The sequence below is a fragment of the Episyrphus balteatus genome, chromosome 4 (genome assembly GCF_945859705.1).
Source record: "Episyrphus balteatus chromosome 4, idEpiBalt1.1, whole genome shotgun sequence".
In the NCBI taxonomy this organism is placed as follows: domain Eukaryota; kingdom Metazoa; phylum Arthropoda; class Insecta; order Diptera; family Syrphidae; genus Episyrphus; species Episyrphus balteatus.
The window spans coordinates 7,010,532-7,029,407 of record NC_079137.1 but is presented as its reverse complement, the minus strand read 5'-3'; the positions used below and the strand labels follow the sequence as shown (position 1 = coordinate 7,029,407).

Sequence of the window (18,876 nt, the reverse complement as noted above, 5' to 3'; positions counted from 1 at the left end):
GCGACACAACGCGACACAACGCGACACAACGCGACACAAAGCGACACAACGCGACACAATGCGACACAATGCGACACAATGCGACACAATGCGACATAACGCGCCACAACGCGCCACAACGCGACACAACGCGACACAACGCGACACAACGCGACACAACGCGACACAAAGCGACACAACGCGACACAATGCGACACAATGCGACACAATGCGACACAATGCGACATAACGCGCCACAACGCGCCACAACGCGACACAACGCGACACAACGCGACACAACGCGACACAACGCGACACAACGCGACACAACGCGACACAAAGCGACACAAAGCGACACAATGCGACACAATGCGAAACAATGCGACACAACGCGACACAACGCGCCACAATGCGACACAACGCAACACAACGCGACACAACGCGACACAACGCGACACAAAGCGACACAGCGCGACACAATGCGACACAATGCGACACAACGCGACACAACGCGACACAACGCGACACAAAGCGACACAACGCGACACAATGCGACACAATGCGAAACAACGCGACACAACGCGACACAACGCGACACAACGCGACACAATGCGACACAATGCGACACAATGCGACACAACGCGACATAACGCGACACAACGCGACACAAAGCGACACAACGCGACACAATGCGACACAATGCGACACAACGCGACACAACGCAACACAACGCGACACAACGCGACACAACGCGACACAAAGCGACACAGCGCGACACAATACGACACAATGCGACACAACGCGACACAACGCGACACAACGCGACACAACGCGACACAACGCGACACAAAGCGACACAACGCGACACAATGCGAAACAACGCGACACAACGCGACACAACGCGACACAACGCGACAACAATCGACACAACGCGACACAATGCGACACAATGCGACACAATGCGACACAACGCGACACAATGCGACACAACGCGAAACAACGCGACACAACGCGACACAACGCAACACAACGCGACACAATGCGACACAATGCGACACAATGCGAAACAAAGCGACACAACGCGACACAATTCGACACAATGCGACACAACGCGACACAACGCGACACAACGCGACACAACGCGACACAAAGCGACACAAAGCGACACAACGCGACACAACGCGACACAAAGCGACACAACGCGACACAATGCGACACAATGTGAAACAACGCGACACAACGCGACACAACGCGACACAACGCGATAACAATCGACACAACGCGACACAATGCGACACAACGCGACACAATGCGACACAACGCGACACAACGCGACACAACGCGACACAACGCGACACAACGCGACACAACGCAACACAACGCGACACAATGCGACACAATGCGAAACAAAGCGACACAATGCGACACAATGCGACACAACGCGACACAACGCGACACAAAGCGACACAACGCTACACAATGCGACACAATGCGAAACAACGCGACACAACGCGACACAACGCGACACAATGCGACACAATGCGACACAATGCGACACAATGCGACACAACGCGACACAACGCGACACAATGCGACACAAAGCGACACAATGCGACACAATGCGAAACAACGCGACACAACGCGACACAACGCGAAACAACGCGACACAACGCGACACAAAGCGACACAACGCGACACAATGCGACACAATGCGACACAACGCGACACAACGCGACACAACGCGACACAACGCGACACAACGCGACACAACGCGACAACAAGCGACACAACGCGACACAATGCGACACAATGCGAAACAACGCGACACAACGCGACACAACGCGACACAACGCGACACAAAGCGACACAACGCGACACAATGCGACACAATGCGACACAATGCGACACAACGCGACACAACGCGACACAACGCGACAACAAGCGACACAACGCGACAACAAGCGACACAACGCGACACAATGCGACACAATGCGAAACAACGCGACACAACGCGACACAACGCGACACAACGCGACACAACGCGACACAATGCGACACAATGCGACACAACGCGACACAACGCGACACAACGCGACACAACGCGACACAACGCGACACAAAGCGACACAACGCGACACAATGCGACACAATGCGACACAACGCGACACAACGCGACACAATGCGACACAACGCGACACAACGCGACACAACGCGACAGGAAGCGACACAACGCGACACAATGCGACACAATGCGAAACAACGCGACACAACGCGACGCAATGCGACACAATGCGACACAATGCGACACAACGCGACACAACGCGACACAACGCGACACAAAGCGACACAACGCGACACAATGCGACACAATGCGACACAACGCGACACAACGCGACACAACGCAACACAACGCAACACAATGCGACACAACGCGACACAACGCGACACAACGCAACACAACGCGACACAATGCGAAACAACGCGACACAACGCGACACAATGCGACACAATGCGAAACAACGCGACACAACGCGACACAACGCGACACAACGCGACACAACGCGACACAAAGCGACACAACGCGACACAATGCGACACAATGCGACACAACGCGACACAACGCGACACAACGCGACACAACGCGACACAACGCGACAACAAGCGACACAATGCGACACAATGCGACACAATGCGAAACAACGTGACACAACGCGACACAACGCGACACAACGCGACACAACGCGACACAATGCGACACAATGCGACACAACGCGACACAACGCGACACAAAGCGACACAACGCGACACAATGCGACACAATGCGACACAACGCGACACAACGCGACACAACGCAACACAACGCGACACAATGCGACACAATGCGAAACAACTCGACACAACGCGACACAACGCGACACAACGCGACACAACGCAACACAATGCGACACAACGCGACACAACGCGAAAATTCGAAAAAAACGATTGTGAATGTCTCATGAAACATATCCCCTGAGACTTGTCTCATAGCCACGTGCAAGTGCGAAATGCAACTAAAATATATATAAAGCGACACAAAGCGACACAATGCGACACAACGCGACACAACGCGACACAAAGCGACACAACGCGACACAACGCGACACAACGCGACACAACGCGACACAAAGCGACACAACGCGACACAACGCGACACAACGCGACACAAAGCGAAACAAAGCGACACAACGCGACACAATGAGACATTTTCATGGGACATGTACATATGTCATGTATTCTATATACTTATATAAACATATAACACCTAAACTAAACATATACATTAGGGTGGGTCAAAAAAATCGAAATTCATTTTTTTGATTTGGTACTCCGAAAAATCGATTGCTAGACACCTCTAGAATATACACACCAAATATGAACTCTTTATATTAATGGGAAGGTCCTCCGCTTCGCAATTTTCCATTTTTACATCAAGCTTCTACTAAAAAAAAATCATTTTTTTATTAATTGACTTTTTAGCAAATTTCTTTGCATATTCTTGTAGGAAATTGAACGCTCTACAAAAAAGGCCTTATACACTTTTTTCGTGTATCTTACCGTTTAATAGATATTTGAGGTCCAAAAATCGAAAAAATCTTTAAAAATTCGTTTTTTGTTCTTAATTTCGTAACAAATTGAAAAATTATAATCATCAAACGCGCAAGACATATTCTTGTAGGAAATTGATTACTCCACAAAAAAGGTCATATTAATTTTTTTCATTAATCTTACCATTCTAAAGATATTCGAGGTCAAAGTTTAAAATAATTATAAAAACATTTTTTACTTTTAAAAATTTTCCAGTTCACTGAAAAAATATTATTTTCAAATTAGCAAGATATATTCTTGTAGAGGCTTAAACGTTCTACAAATAATTCCTTGACATCAAATTGATTGCTTTAACCGTTTAGAAGATATTCGAATCCAAACCAATGCCCACTGATTTCAATAGTTTTCTTATGACCCGCATGCATTGTGATTTGGATACGAATATCTTCTAAACGGTTAAAGCAATCAATTTGATGTCAAGGAATTATTTGTAGAACGTTTAAGCCTCTACAAGAATATATCTTGCTAATTTGAAAATAATATTTTTTCAGTGAACTGGAAAATTTTTAAAAGTAAAAAATGTTTTTATAATTTTTTTTAACTTTGACCTCGAATATCTTTAGAATGGTAAGATTAATGAAAAAAATTATGACCTTTTTTGTGGAGTAATCAATTTCCTACAAGAATATGTCTTGCGAGTTTGATGATTATAATTTTTCAATTTGTTACGAAATTAAGAACAAAAAACGAATTTTTAAAGATTTTTTCGATTTTTGGACCTCAAATATCTATTAAACGGTAAGATACACGAAAAAAGTGTATAAGGCCTTTTTTGTAGAGCGTTCAATTTCCTACAAGAATATGCAAAGAAATTTGCTAAAAAGTCAATTAATAAAAAAATGATTTTTTTTTAGTAGAAGCTTGATGTAAAAATGGAAAATTGCGAAGCGGAGGACCTTCCCATTAATATAAAGAGTTCATATTTGGTGTGTATATTCTAGAGGTGTCTAGCAATCGATTTTTTGGAGTACCAAACCAAAAAAATAAATTTCGATTTTTTTGACCCACCCTAATATACATATCACTATGTAACTTGTATAACAATAAAGTCAGTCTTATATTCTCTTTCCTACAAATCGGTGGGCTTATTTCATAGTCACAATGTACCGTGAGACATGTTCCATGAGACATGTACCGTGAGACATGTCCCATGGGACAAGTCCCATGAGACATGTCTCATAGTGCTAGTGCTAAATGCAACTTAAATAGATATAAAAACAAATTGACTTTATGAACTTATTTAATTTTGTTTATGTTTTTATGAGTCCACAACTTACGCCCTGCAATTTACCATACAGCAAATGTAAAAAAATTGTCAAAACAAAATTTATTAAAGTACTCACTAATGCCAAATGTTATTTTAAGAATTTAGTGCATCATCAACCTAAGCTATGCAAAGTAGTGCAGCACATCATATAGTGAATCCCACAATAAAATCTTATTATTGATTTCGAAGAAATGAATTCTTTTTCATTTCTAAGGATTATCTGTTTCTTCAGCATAATCCTTACTGCTTTTAGTCGTCCTCAATTCAATATTGGTAAGTTTTGTCAAGGTTTCAAGTGCGTGCTCTATTTGCGTTTTTCATTGTCATGATCAGTCTATAAAACTTGTTGCACATTATTATAGGAGTAATTTTTGAAAATGCCAACAGTACAGGTGAAATAGCATTTCGTTCAGCTGTTGATAGAGTCAACATCCATGAAAGAAGTTTCGAGTTGATACCTGTATTTGAATATGTTCGAATTGAAGATAGTTTTTTGGTGGAAAAAGCTGGTAAAAATATTTGCATACAAATCTTGTGACACATAAAATATTTGTGAGGCGTAATAATTTTTTTTTAGTGTGTAACCTCTTGTCAAAAAGTGTGATTGCTATTTTTGGTCCTAATAATGCTGAGGGAACAGGTTAGTTTAAATCGAAATCTAGAGCAATTTTTTTTTTTTAATAAATTCTCTTAAAGGAATTGTTAGTTCGATATGTAACACATTGGATATTCCGCACATATTATTCGATTGGTCGCCGACGGAAAATTTACTTGATCGACAATTTTCTTCGATGACATTGAACGTTCATCCTGATAACTTGGTGCTGGCAAGGGCAATTGCAGATGTCGTTGCCGGCCTTCAATGGAGGAGTTATACTATAATTTATGAAAGCGAAAAAGGTAAGTCATTTGACATGATTCTTCTTAGTCGATACAATTTTTTTTGTGGTGTTGCGATCAACTACTTTAATAGTGTTAATCTGTAGTACTCAATTAAATTTTTTTCAAAGTTATCGATAATTTGTATGAAAATGTCAAAACTGACATAACATGATGCGCTTAAATGTCATTCCGTTCACAGCCAAAGTACAATTTTGTTTCTATAAAAGCTTACAGATGCAACGGTAGTATCTGTAATGCTTTATAGAAGCAAAATTGTCAATCGAAAGTTTTGTCAACTTTGCAGAAAAAGTTGTTGTATTTACTCAGAAGTACCGGACAGTACTTTAGAACGGGTCTAAGCTGAGAGCTTATAACACTTGTGAACGAATTTGAGTGTGCTTTAAATTTCAAAAAAGTGTTAAAACTTACTTAAATTTATAATTACTTAAGCCTGGTACGCTGCTCGCGCTAAATTTTAGCTGAGATAAAATTCCCATACAAGTTATCGATAACTTGTATGGGATCCATTTTATCTCGGCTAAAAATTTTCGATAATTTGTATGGGAGCTAAAATTTAGCGCGAGCAGCGTACCAGGCTTTAAGCCTGGTACGCTGCTCGCGCTAAATTTTAGCTGAGATAAAATTTCCATACAAGTTATCGATAACTTGTATGGGATCCATTTTATCTCGGCTAAAAATGTTCGATAATTTGTATGGGAGCTAAAATTTAGCGCGAGCAGCGTACCAGGCTTTAAACTTGATTTGATATATGTCAAAATAGTGACAGTTTATGATTAAAATTGTATTACTATAGGCTGTGTTTAAAAGGACTGTTACTAGTTTTAGCCCCGCGTTCACGGACCTCTTATTATAAAGGACTATAAGCGCATATGATTTTAAATTGAAGGAATATAGTATTTCATATACCTATTTAAAGTCTGGTACGCAGATCGAGCTAAATTTTAGCGAAGATAAAATTCCCATACACGTTATCGATAATTTGTATGGGATCCATTGTAGCTCGGCTAAAATTTTTCGATAGTTTGTATGGGAGCTAAAATTTAGCGCTAACTGCGTACCAGGCTTAATAAGGAAAATTGTTATAAATTGATGTTTCCTAACCTAAACTTTTTTAATTACTCATACACCCCGTAGTACCGTTTTGCAATAAAACTTTATTCGATTAATTTTTTATTATTCAGAACTAATGCAACTTCAAGATGTTATACAAATTCATGATCCAAAAAGTAATCCAACAACTATTCGACAATTGGGTGAAGGTCCCGATCATAGACCATTTTTAAAGAGTATCAAACTTGAAGGTGATTCCTGTATAATTTTACATTGTTCTCCCGAAAATGTTATACATATTTTAAAACAAGCTGATGAATTAAAAATGCTTGGAGAATATCAAGTAATATAGTTGTCGAAATTATTTCTATATTTTTTTTTAAACTGTCAAACTTACAGAGTGTATTTATACCATTATTGGATACACATACATTTGATTTTGGAGAATTACAAAATATTGCTGCAAATCTAACAACAGTACGTATTATGGATCCAACAGATTTTCATGTGAAAAATGCTGTACACGATTGGGAGGAGCGTGAGAAACGTGAAGGTCGTTATTATAAAATACTTACCACACAGGTTCAGGTAAATTTAATGAAAACTCATTCGGGTTGTCAGATTGAGCTATTTTTGGCACATTGGGCTATTTTTTTTTTTTTTTTTTTTTGATAGCTTTCACATGAAAAGTATTAGTCGAATCACTTAACTTTAAACAGCTCTGGAATTGATCAGTGTAATATCTTTGTTGTCACAGAATTCATTCAATATTTTTTTTTTATTTTGGCCCAAAATCGATGCCAAAAATTGAGCCCTCATCTAGTATTGATATCATCTGTCAAAGTGCTCAATTAAATAACTTTTATTATAAGCTATGTTAATTAAATTTGACAGATGAAATGACCCTAAGTAAGGTGAAACAAGCAAATGTCAAAATTTATTTATTTGAGCTAATTTCTTTTTAGACTAATATGCTTTTAATAAGTGATGCCGTTTGGGTATTCGCTAAAGGCCTGGCAGAACTTGGTATTGCAGAAGAATTAAGTCCTCCCAAAGCTGAATGTCGTAAAAATAGACCTTGGCCTTTTGGAAGGAGGATTGTTGAATTCATAAAAGGAGTAAGAAAATGATAACCGTTGCCTTATTTACAATGAAAAAAAAAGTCTTTATGTTGTTTTTCTTCATCAGCGTTCTGAAGAAGCCACAACAGGAAAAATAAACTTTAACGATCATGGACAGAGAAACTTTTTTACCCTTCGGGTTCTAGAATATTCAAATAATGGATTTTTAGATCTTGCCTTATGGGACACTGTTAACGGTTTGGATACTGGTGTTGATGAAGATGTAAATGCACAACGTGTGGGAGAAAAACTAGCGAATAAGACTTTCATTATAACGTCTCGAATTGGAGCTCCATTTCTTTTGAAAAGGTATATGAATTATTTTGTGAGTGGGGTAATGGTCATGAATAAATGTATATGATTGAATGAATTAATTCAAATGATTTACTGATTGCTTCATATTCTGGATTGAAAAAAAGGGATTTATTCTCAATTTGAAACATCAAAAACTGCTCGCGCTAAATTTTAGCTCCCATACAAATTATCGATAAATTTTATCTGAGCTAAAATGGATCTCATACAAATTATCGATAACTTGTATGGAAATTTTATCTCAGCTAAATTTTAGCGCGAGCAGCGTACCAGGCTTTAGTAAACAAAAATTAACCGATATATTTTGCATATAAAATCAATAAAAAACCATCACTAGTATGCTTATGCTTGGAATTTGAAGATAAGTAGGAGAATCTATTCTACTACTCAATTATTAAGGTCGCCTGGTATATTGATGACATTTTTTCTTTTAAAAAATAAGGAAATGAGAGAAATTTCTGAAAATGCTTCAAACCCCTAAAGATTTTTTTCTTTAAATTGATTGTTCAGTTTCAAAATGTTGAATTTGAAAAACTTTAATCAAAGCCATAATTGAATGTGTCACGTACAATTAGAGGTATTATTTTCAAATCACTTTGGATTCTCAATTTGAAACATAAAAACAAGCACCTAAGTTTAAAAAAAATTAATCGATATATTTTGCATTGAAAGCACAACACTATAAAATCATTAAAAGCTCATCACTATGTAATATGAGAGCAGATTTATTATTTTGGTTCCTCTTTTTGACTGTTCTAGTAAAGAAAAGTAATAGAAGTTATTCAACTACAAAATTATTATGTTCGCCTGGTGTATCGGTGGGATTTTTTCTTAAAAAATTATAAAAAGAATGGGAGAAATAGGAAATAGAGAATAGGAGAAATTTTCTGTAATGCTTCAAAACCTTAAAGAATATTTTTTTCTTTCGATTGTTCAGTTGAATATGCCAATTTTAATTCAAAATTGTGAACGATACACCAGGCGATCAGGTTTAAAAGGAGTTATCTTTTTAATATTTGTCTCTCTTTTCCTTATTATTCTGATACATCGGGTGATCGCGGTTAACATAGTAGTGGAATATGAAGTAAAGTAATAGAAGCTGTTACTCAATTATTATGCTCGCCTGGTGTCGATGAAATTTTTTGTTCAGGAAATATTTGTTCTGAGAATATTTTTTTTGTTCAGTTATGTCAATTTTCATTCAAAATTGCCAACCGTACACCAGGCGATCATGTTCAAGAGGAGTATACTTACGTGGTCTCTTGCTCACTCTCTTTTTCTTTCTTTTCTTTATGATCCTGACACATCGGGTGATCCTGATCATGGCTAATCAAGAAATTTGGCTAGTGATGTGCTACCAATTGGTTCCTAGTGATGTGTGTCTACATCCAATGTTGTAATTTTTTACATTTTTGAAGAAAAAAATCGATATATTTTGAATTTAATGCGCATCACTATGAAGTCATAAAGCCCATCACTATCCATTATGAGAGTAAATTTTTGTTTTGGAATCTCTTTTTGACATTTTTAAGTAGACGTGGCATGATTATGTATGGAGATTAAAAAAAGTAGTAGAAGCTATTCTACTACTTAATTATTATGTTCGCCTGGTGTATCGATGGTATTTTTTGTTGAATATGCCAATTTTTATTCAAAATTGTCAACAATACACCAGGCGATCATGTTCAAGAGGAGCATAAAATGCCCTCGTGTTCCTCTTTTTCTTTATGATCCTGACACATCAAAGAAAAGTAGTAAAAGCTATTACTCAATTATTATGTTCTGGTGAATGGATGATTTTTTGTTCTGGAAATCATTTTCAACACCTTAAAGAATATTTTTTTTACTTGCGATTGAGGTTAAATATTTTCTTTATTCAAAATTGACAACCAAACACCAGTGATGCGTTCTTTTATTCGACGATGTTAACTATTGTTAACAATAGTTAACTTTCATCGTTCCTAAATGAGAAAAAAGTTACAAAGTGTAACATCGTGAATTCACAACATCGTTCCTAAATCCAGTGTTGAAGTGTCAAATAGTTACATTTTGTTACTTTTTCCAACTCAGCTTCTGGACTTGAGTTTCAATGTTAATCTGTCAAACACAACTAAATGGGGAAGAGAGGGGATGATGTGAGAAGAGAATTTCTTGTTTGTTTTCATATTTGAAATTATTGAATGCATATTTTTGTTTCAATTTGCTTAGAATTCAATTAAAAAGAATTATTTCAGTACCAAATTAATTTTTTCTTGTTTATTCATTAATAAAATTAATCTCAAAAATTTTTCTTTTGACAGATCAACAAAATGTAACATTTAGTCGTTCCTAAATCAAAGTTAACATTTTGTAACAAAATGTAACAAAAACAAATACAACTATTTTTTTGACATAACAACAATAGTTAACATTGTTCAATAAAAGAACGGACCACAGGCGATCATGTCCAAGAGGAGTATACTCACGTGGTCTTTTAAATATTTCTCTGTCTTTTTCTTTCTCTTCTTTATGATCAAGTTGGCTAGTGATGTGCTGCCATGTTGGTTCATAGTGATGGGTGTTTTTGCAATTTTTTTTGCATTTTTTAGGAAAAAATCGATTTAGATTTTTCTAGATTTTTTATTCTAATTCGGGTTAACTACACCAAATTTAATAAATATCGAAAAAATACTTCTCGAGTTAACAATCAATGCAATCTTATTTTTTCTTAGAGAACCCAATGAAGGAGAAACCTTAGAAGGCAATGCAAGGTATGAAGGGTATTCAATGGATCTAATTGATCGTATTGCCCAACTTCTTGGTTTTAAATATGTGTTTGAATTAGCACCGGATGGAAAATATGGCTCATACAATAAATTAACAAAGTCATGGGACGGTCTAGTTAAACAACTGCTGGATGGAGTAAGCGGCACAATTTTCTAATACAATTTTTTGTATGGATTATGTTTGTATATTATTTTTTTTTCATGATAAATCAGAATGCAGATTTAGGAATATGTGACTTAACTATGACATCGTCTCGTCGAACTGTTGTCGATTTCACTCCACCATTTATGACCCTTGGCATTAGTATATTATATGCAAAGCCTGAAAGTCCACCACCTGATTTGTTTTCATTTCTGTCACCTTTCTCACTGGATGTTTGGATTTACATGGCAACGGCTTATACAGGCGTGTCTCTGTTACTGTTTGCTTTGTCAAGAATGGCACCGGCTGACTGGGAGAATCCACATCCATGCAAAGAAGCTGAAGAAGTAGAGAATATATGGACAATTATGAATACAACATGGTTGACAATGGGCTCAATTATGGGTCAAGGATGTGATATTCTTCCAAAGTTATTTTAATACATATTTTCTCGTGGACATAATTTAAGGTATTTTTTTGACAGGTCGGCGTCAGCTCGTCTAGCAACTGGAATGTGGTGGTTTTTCGCTCTTATGATGCTGAATTCCTATACAGCTAATTTGGCTGCGTTTTTAACAATGTCCCGCATGGATAGTTCAATTGAAAGTGCTGAAGATTTGGCAGCTCAAAGTAAAATCAAATATGGAGCTGTCACTGGTGGGAGTACCATGGGATTTTTCAGGGTACTTTTTTGACATGGATATTGACACTAATACTGATATTTATACTGATTAGGTCTTATATCGATATTGATATCGATATTGATACTGATATTAATATCGATATTGATACTGATATCGATACTGATGTTGATAATGATATTGACAAATTACCTTTTAGGATTCAAATATGAGTACTTATCAAAAGATGTGGGCAGCAATGGAGTCTGCTCGACCCTCAGTTTTTACAAAGAGCAATGACGAAGGTGTTGAGCGAGTCCTCAAGGGCAAACGACTATACGCCTATTTGATGGAATCAACGACCTTAGAGTACATTGTTGAAAGGAAATGCGAACTTATGCAAGTTGGCGCTTGGCTAGATTACAAAACTTATGGAATAGCTATGCCTTTCAGTAAGCCAAAACAACAAACAACTTGAAACCTTTGAAAATTGCTAAAACTCTCCTTGACAGATTCACCATACCGAAAACAGATAAGTAAAGCAGTATTAAAACTAGGCGAATCTGGAACATTGGCCGAGTTAAAACGCAAATGGTGGAAGGAGAAACACGGTGGTGGACGTTGTTCACAAATGGCAGCAGGAAGTGCTGATACACCCGAATTGGGTGTTGAAAATGTTGGTGGTGTATTTCTTGTATTAGGTCTTGGCTTACTTTCAGCTTTAACTATTGGATTGGTGGAATTTTTATGGAATGTCAAAGAAGTTGCTATAAATGAAAAGGTAACATCAATGAAGCTTTCTTCGTATATTGTAAATTCTCTCAAGTTTTTTTTTTTTACTTTTCTAGATATCCCTTATGGAAGCATTAAAATTAGAAACATTATTTGCTGTGCAATTTTGGATAACAACCAAGCCCGTTCGACAAAGTAGTGGTAGTTCATCATCGTCATCGAAATCAAAAAGTTCATCAAAATCGGGCAGCTCTCAAGGAAGTGTTAATAGTGATGGCAAAACTGTTAGCGATAAATTAAGGAAGATAAGTTCAATGTTTTCGTTGAAATCTTTAAGAAGCAATAATGCTGCAGGAGATAGTGAAGAACATCATCACATAAAAGAAAGTGAACATCACCACAGAGACAGGGACAGTAAAATTAGCAAAAATGGCAAAATTGCTAATCATCATGTTTAAAAAGGATGTTTAAAAGCTTTGAAGAAAAGATATATTTGACATTGAGATTTCACCTATATTTTAAGTATTAAATTATTATGATGTTTGTATCCTTAAACCTAAACCATACTTTCTAATACCTTAACAATTTGTAATTTAAAGTACATATTTTCTTCCCAAATAAAGACAAAATTTACTATATTTTCTCAAATCTTTTTTGATTCTTTCTTAAAATACTTTAAGAAAATGAATTTTCAAGTAAAACGAAATAGTACACATTTTGGTTTCCGTTCGGAGTTCCTTCAAGTAGGAAAAATTAGTTGAGACTTCTTGGTTCACTTTCACTAATAGCTCCAAAATCTCCATTTGGGTTGGTAGTTTTTGGTTCATGGTTTCCAGTCCACTAATTTTTTTTTTTCTGCCCACAACTAATGTTGGAACAAAATAGAAACAATCATTATATTCAATACTTTTTCGTAACTTTTTGTTTATTTATTTAGAAATCGTTCGTTACTAATTCATAGTTTATCTTGTATATGTTATATTTCTAAGAGTTAATATTTTTTCCTACACTAGGCAAACAAATAAATAGTTTTTTTTTTTTAATAATAATTTTTTGTTGTTTTTTTCTTGTTTCGAAAATAATACAAAAAAAAAATCACTTTAATTTATTTATTAAATCTCTAAAGCGGATATTTTATATATAGTTTTTTTTTGTTTTTTTTTTTGTAATTTTTAATTCTTATAATTTATATATATATATATATATATGTTTATACATATACATGTTTTTAAATGTATATTTTATTTTATTTAAGAAGCACTTGAATATATCATGTAATAAAAAGAAGTATGTATTTCTAAATATAATTATTTATATTTAACTTTTATTTTTAATATTATGAATCTTTTTTTTTTTTTGTTATTTATTATTTTTGTATTTATTTTTTAAAGATAGTTAAAAACTTGAAGGAATATTTTTATTTTTTTTTTTTTTTTTGTAAACAAAACTCGCTAAAATAGTTTTCTTTTTAAAAAAAAGTTTATTGATAACTCAAAAAAATATGAAAAAAGACATTCTACAACTATCCATTTCAACTCAAATCTCTGTTTTTTGTTTTTTAAACATAAGAAAATTAACGGAGAAAGGAAAAAAAATCTAAATTAAACTTAGTTTTGTGAGTCCTCATATTAAATTCAAACGGATAGGTTTAATTCTCAGATTAATTTATAGGTTTCGGGTGTGGATGTAGTTTTTTTTTTTTGCAAGTATGGCTTTCGTAGGCTAAAGTCCTTGAGTCTGGGGACAGGTGATTGTCCCATTCCCCTCTATATACACTAAGTTTTATCTAGTTTTCTCAACAAATCAAACTAACGAAGGAACCCTTAACCTTAAATTTATAAAAAATGCATATAAAATGTTTAATATTTAAACACCATACACACTTAATGATAAATAAAACAAAATAAATAAAATAAAATTAAAAATAAAAGAAAATAAAAAATAAATTAAATTAAATAATACATACCTATTCGGTTGGAAGATTTTTTTGTTTGGGATATAAGAACGTTGAATATATCTTAATTTCTATAAAATGAAGGTTTATTTAAATAAAAACTGTACATTTGTTCTTATTCAAAGTATTGTTCACTTTTTCCTATCTTTCTGTCAATTTATCGATTCCATCTCAAAAGAACCGCTCACTCAAGCCAATACCCTTTTCTGAAGTGAAGGGTGTTTCAGTGAGTGCATTTTGCAGCGAACGAAATAAATGGTATTCATCAGACGGAGCAAGGTCTGGTAGCCAAAACTTTCTAGCTGCTGTTTTCCAAATAGATTTTAACCGGTCTTGCAACATGTGGCGGGACGTTGTCATGATGAAAGAGTATGCCCTCGCATGTTCTGGTTTTTGACGATAGCGCTCTTCAAACGGATCGTCGTTGATCGTCTGACCTGATTTCAACAGCTCACAATAGAGAACACTCTTTTTAGGCTGTTATGGACGTTCTTTGCCTTCCAAATCAAAATCACCACTTTTGAACACTTTGGTTTTGGTGAAGTTTTTGATTGGCCGTCCAGAAGCATCTCTTCTAAAAGTTTATTGGCACGACACGACTTTTTATCAATCGCAAGAATATCCAAAACAATTAAAAATATTTCCCCACTTCTTAGACTCTATCATTTCAGGATATAAGTTTATTTATTAATTTTTATGATTAATCCAAAAATGAACCGATGCGATGTAGGACAACACTCTGACGAAATTTAATCTTAAAAAAAGCTTTTAAAGTAAGTACAGAGTTAAAAAACACCCTTTATAAAGATGTAATAGTTATTAACTTTGTCACACGACAATCTCGACAGTTTGTTCTTCCTTATTTTGCAAATTGTTATACATAAATATATGGAATATTAGCAGAAGTTAAAAAAAATATATCGAAGCAACGCAAACACGGGTCGGTTATAAATTATACTTATTATCAGAAACAAAAATATTGAAGGTTGGATGTTGTATTCGCAAAACTTTTTCGATGCTCATTGATCTCAAATAAAAGCAAAGCAACTGAAATCCTTCTTTAACATTTCTGAAACAAAAGAATTTTTAAATAGAGAAAAAAACTTAAAAAAGAAAAGGTTTTTCTATACAAAAAGACAAGAATGTGGAAAATAGAATAAAGATTACAAATGTTTGAACTATTTTGATAAAAACTTGTAGTTAAGTATTTCAAAACGAAAACATAAAACGAGTTTTGAATATTTGTGTGTTTTATAAAATTTGATATTTTTTTTTTTTGGTTTTAAATCTTATTAATTGTACAAATGTGTTCCTTTTGGTTTTTTTTTTTCAATTTATTTTTAATATATTTTGTGTGTTGTTTTCATTTTCTCCAAGTTTTTTGTTTAATATTTTAATTTTTTTTTTAAGATTAAACCTCAGAATGAATTTAATTTCATAATATCAAAACTCTTTACAATGAGTTTGTCTTGTTATTTTTTTTTTTTTTATTTTCTGATCTGATTTTTTGTTTTGTTTTATTTTCTTTGTATTTTACATTATGTTTAAAAGTGTAGGTATTGCTTTAATATTATTTCTCTAAACATAGGTACGTGATTAAAAGATTCATTATACAAAATCGTATTTTTTTTTCGGTTTTTTTTCATTTTCTTGTGTGTCTTTTCTCAATTTTTTGTTTTTTTTTTATTCATAAAAACAATAAACTTATATAAAGTCAATATATAATAGCAAATTGAAACGAAGAAAATATTTTTTAATTTAATATTTTTTTTTTGTTTTATTTTAATTCTATAATCACTTATGTATTTTAACATGAAAAAGAAATAACTTCTTACGTAGATTTAATAGGAAACTTAGGTTGTATATCATTTAACATTTTATGAGTATTTTTCTGTCTTTTCATTTTTTTAATTTATTTTTTGTGTACAAGTTATACTTTCTAGATGCATATAATAATATTTTTTTTTTATTAATTAAATTTTCTTTTTTAAAAATCTAAGGTTTGCTCTTGTTTTAAAATTTTAATAATAATTTCTAATTTACAATTTGCGACTAAATGCTATTTTTTAATATTTTCTTTTGTTTGTTATTTTGTTTTAAATGTAAAAAAGTTGTTTTTTGTTAATATTTTTTTTTTTATTTATATATACTTCGTATTTTTTTCTGCTATGTACGTATTTATATATATATTTTATTTATATATTATTTTTGTTTTTTTTGTTTAAAATAAAAAAAAAATGATGAAAAAACCTTAAAGAAGAAAGAACAAGAAGGAAGTAGAATTAAGAGAATTAAAAAATAAAACAACCATTTTATGGATTAAAATTAAATAAATTGTTTTTTTATTTTTTTAAAAATTATTTTTATAAGATAAAAATTCATTACAACAAAATAAAAATACAAATATATAAAAATTAGGTATAATAAAACATTTTGTATGTAAAAAAAAAATTAACTAACTATAACTTAGGTTTTAAATTAAAAAAAAAAAAAATATATACGTATGAAACTTCAGTCTGTTTTTAGATGCACATAATTATAACAAAAAAATAAAACTTTTCTCTTTTTTTTTTCTTTTAAATAACTGTCGTTTAGTTAAACTAATATATGCTATCGTCGTCTTTGGCTGATTTATTTTTTTTATTTTTTATTTAAATTTAATTTAATAAATTTTAAGAAAAAAATTTGTTTATTTTTTGTTTGTTGTTATTTAAATTTTATATGCAGAGATTTTTTGTTTTGTGTGTGAATAAGTAAACCTCTCACAATTTCGAAAAGAAAATTCTGAGAGACGCGCTGTGCTAAAGCTCAAAATTGATCTTGTTTTTGTTGTGATGATGGTGTTGTGGTGTCGGGAAAACTTCGAAATCGGGATTTAGATTTACCTACGCTTTATGTTTATGTTTAATATTTTTTTTTTGTTTTAATTTAATTTTGTATTTATTTTTATATTTAAGTTTAGAAAAAAAAATATATATATGAAAATCAGTTTTATTTATGATGGAAAATGAATAGTCACTATAGGTATTTTTATGTATGTATATAAAAACGTGCAATTTTTGTACATAATAAATAAAAAATAACTAAAAAAAGTTTGTTCTTAATTTTATTTATACTTAATATTCTATATGTATTCGGATTTAATTTATTTTTTGTTTTTGTGTAAAATGTTTACAGTATGTATAAGTATATACATTATTTATATAATTTGATTTTTTTTATATTTTGTTTATTTTTTTGAGACCACAAAGGTCAAAGAAGTTTGAATAGAAAAAAAAAAACTGTTTATACATATGAGAGAAATGAGAAATAACATAGTTTTTTTCGCATTGGCTTAATGGTTTTATTTATTATTTGATTTTTTAATTTAATATCAATTGAAATTTAGGAAAATATTTATTAAAAGTCCAGTTATATTTTGTTGTTGTTGTTTTGTTTTAAGTTGGTGGTATTCGTCTTGTAAAAAGAATTAAATTTAGTAGTTTTTGTTTCTAGAATTTTATAGAATTGATTGAAAATTACTTTGGAATTAATTTCTTAATAAAGAATATACTTAAAATTTTTGTTTTTCTTTAGAAGAAAATTAAATGGCAGTTTTTGTAATTCTTGTTAATTGAGATAAAAAGTCAAATCTTTTGCCAGATAGAGATACGCACATTTTTTTACCAGCTCGAATTGACCCTTGTCCAATTGGACCAGATTATTATATTAAAAGATATTTTTTTCAATAATCCAACCCAAATAGTAATTTGAAAGACACCCCGAATAGAATTATAATTTCAAACGTTAAACTTTTCCCATTATATTTCATATAGTAAACTCTCCATACATCTTTGAAACACATCTCTCATCGGTGCTTTTTTAATGCAATGTGTGTGTATAATGTCGACAATTCCTTCCCCACAATGAAGTTGTAAATTCTATTGTTATAGTTTTTATTTCAATTTGCACATTTCTAGTAATTTGTATTTATGTATTTGTCTAATTTAGAAGCCTAACAATTTATTACCCTTCTTGAAACTCATCACGCACTTGTTCTGGATAAAATATCCTATTCGACAAAATGTGATCATTTTACATTTTCGTTTGTGTTAAACCAACAACTAATAGAATTAATGGATCCTGTCGAGTATCCACAGGGGTATTGTTTTCAATGTGAGAAACATCCAGACCAACTACTGTGAGTTCCATTCGGAAAAATTTGCATCTGGAAAAGTTTTGTTTCGCATGAAAAAAATCTTTTTTTGAATTGATAACGTCCTAAATCGATGAAAACAGCCATTTGTATAAGAGTCAACACATCAGGTTGTTAAATCGTTAAAAAGTTCCAAGGTTCGAGTCCCAAGATACTATTTTATATATAGCACACTAATGACGTTAAAAATT

The 18,876-nt window shown here is 33.2% G+C and overlaps 1 protein-coding gene across 1 annotated transcript; it reads left to right on the top strand.

The window, feature by feature from the left end:
- Positions 1–4,986: 4,986 nt before the first annotated feature.
- LOC129920247 (glutamate receptor ionotropic, kainate 2) lies at positions 4,987–13,184 on the top strand. Its single transcript, XM_056001510.1, has 14 exons — positions 4,987–5,164; positions 5,254–5,400; positions 5,469–5,531; positions 5,588–5,791; positions 6,976–7,187; positions 7,244–7,432; positions 7,810–7,962; positions 8,033–8,274; positions 10,989–11,178; positions 11,256–11,614; positions 11,669–11,867; positions 12,025–12,256; positions 12,317–12,585; positions 12,653–13,184. The coding sequence occupies exons 1-14, from the start codon at positions 5,083–5,085 to the stop codon at positions 12,992–12,994; spliced, it is 2,883 nt and encodes a 960-aa protein (XP_055857485.1). The 5' UTR covers positions 4,987–5,082; the 3' UTR covers positions 12,995–13,184.
- Positions 13,185–18,876: the final 5,692 nt, after the last annotated feature.

Coding starts and splice junctions, on each gene's coding strand:
- LOC129920247 (XM_056001510.1), top strand. CDS start 5,083: ATGAATTCTTTTTCATTTCTAAGGATTATCTGTTTCTTCAGCATAATC. Junction 5,165..5,253: donor TCGTCCTCAATTCAATATTG/GTAAGTTTTGTC, acceptor ACATTATTATAG/GAGTAATTTTTGAAAATGCC. Junction 5,792..6,975: donor AATTTATGAAAGCGAAAAAG/GTAAGTCATTTG, acceptor TTTATTATTCAG/AACTAATGCAACTTCAAGAT.